At 38.3% G+C, this 1,470-nt stretch overlaps 1 protein-coding gene across 1 annotated transcript in view; it reads right to left on the bottom strand.

Annotated features, from left to right (window-relative positions):
- LOC107643962 (cytochrome P450 82A4) overlaps positions 1–1,333 on the bottom strand; it is a 5,905-nt gene extending 4,572 nt beyond the window's left edge. Inside the window, exon 1 of the mRNA XM_016347720.2 lies at positions 256–1,333. Within this exon, the coding sequence (XP_016203206.1) occupies positions 256–1,221 (966 nt within the window). The 5' untranslated portion in view covers positions 1,222–1,333. The remainder of the gene's footprint in view (positions 1–255) is intronic.

Here is a 1,470-nt window from a genome sequence, read left to right as displayed (position 1 = left end):
TTTGTCTCTTTCGATTTGTCTACAACTTGAAAAAAATAATTTTTATTTTTTTTGAAAAATAAATAATTTTTTATTCATTTTAGAAAAATTCCCTGTTAATATACCACTGGTAACAAATTCATTTCAGAAAATTTTCCTAAATTTTAAACATAGAGAAGCAATAACAATAAGGAATAATAAGTTAACATAAATTTTAAATATGTAATATTAACTCCTAGTAAAATTGTACACAACTACTCTATAATAAACTCATACCATTGATGTGGCTTTAATTATGGTATCAGCATCAAACCCATGAATCTTTGATTCTCCGAGAATAGAGATCATAACATCCATGAAATCTCGTTCACTGGAAGCTTTTTTCCCGAAATTTATTTTATGCTCCTCCAACCATTCACTCAAAACACTGTCTAATTCCTTAGCAGTTTTTTTCATGGCTTTCTCATGGCCTCCAAAATCCATCCACCTCAACGAAGGAATAGCATCTCCCACAGTAAATAATCCCAAAAGATGCATAAAATCATCGATTAATTTTAAACACTTTTTCGCCTTTTCCTCGCCGCCAGCCGCCGGCACAGCATCTGCGGTAGCACCACCAAAGTATCTCTTTCCGGCAATCATTCTAAGAGCCGTGTTGAAGGTCAGTCGTGAAAACCATTCTTTCATCTCCACTAACACGTAACCGTCATTGTTTTTCTTTCTGGACCAAAGACTATAGAGCTCATTAACAGAGGCTTGAACTTCAGAGACGCGAACATCGCCTAGAAGCTCTATTCGGCGATTCGAGAGAAGCTCTAAGGTTGTGATCTTGCGAAGCTCTCGCCAGTATGGACCGTACGGTCCTAAACCAAAAGCGGCGAAGTTGTAGGTAAGGTTCTCCATTGCAATGGTCTTGGGACGAGACGAAACGGTCATGTCGTTTGTGGTGAAGCACTCTTTGGCCATTTCCCAGTTGCTGACTACTATGGTCTCTGTGGCGCCGAGCTTGATGGTGAAAAGGGGTCCGTATTTGTCAGCCATGGCGCCTAAAGTTTTGTGAAGTGGCTGTGAACCGCGCAACAATGGAAGGTGACCCACTATAGGCCATGCACCAGCTGCCATGGGAGGTCCTTTGAGGTTACCACCATTTTTGAAGGGTCGGAGAAGTATATAGAGTAAGATTATTAGACAAAGGATTCCGGTTATTTCGGTCGTCTTTAGGTAATTTAAGATTGAATCCATTTTTTTTTTCTCCCTCTCTCTGGATCTGGGTTTGTGTTTGGGGTTGCTAGATAGTAGATATGGCTTTTCTTATGGTGTTTGGGGTTGCACACCACAAATAACTTTTTCTATGGCTATTTAAATAGGTGGAAACTCAAGGTGCAATGAATTTCATGTAAAAATTGTTAGATGATTTAATTGATTTGACTAAATTTTTATTTAACGACTCTCAAATATCAATTTTACATAAAATCGACTTCATCTGAGTTT

This window comes from Arachis ipaensis, chromosome B05, assembly GCF_000816755.2.
Source record: "Arachis ipaensis cultivar K30076 chromosome B05, Araip1.1, whole genome shotgun sequence".
Taxonomy (NCBI): Eukaryota; Viridiplantae; Streptophyta; class Magnoliopsida; order Fabales; family Fabaceae; genus Arachis; species Arachis ipaensis.
This window is presented reverse-complemented; position numbering and strand designations above follow the sequence as displayed.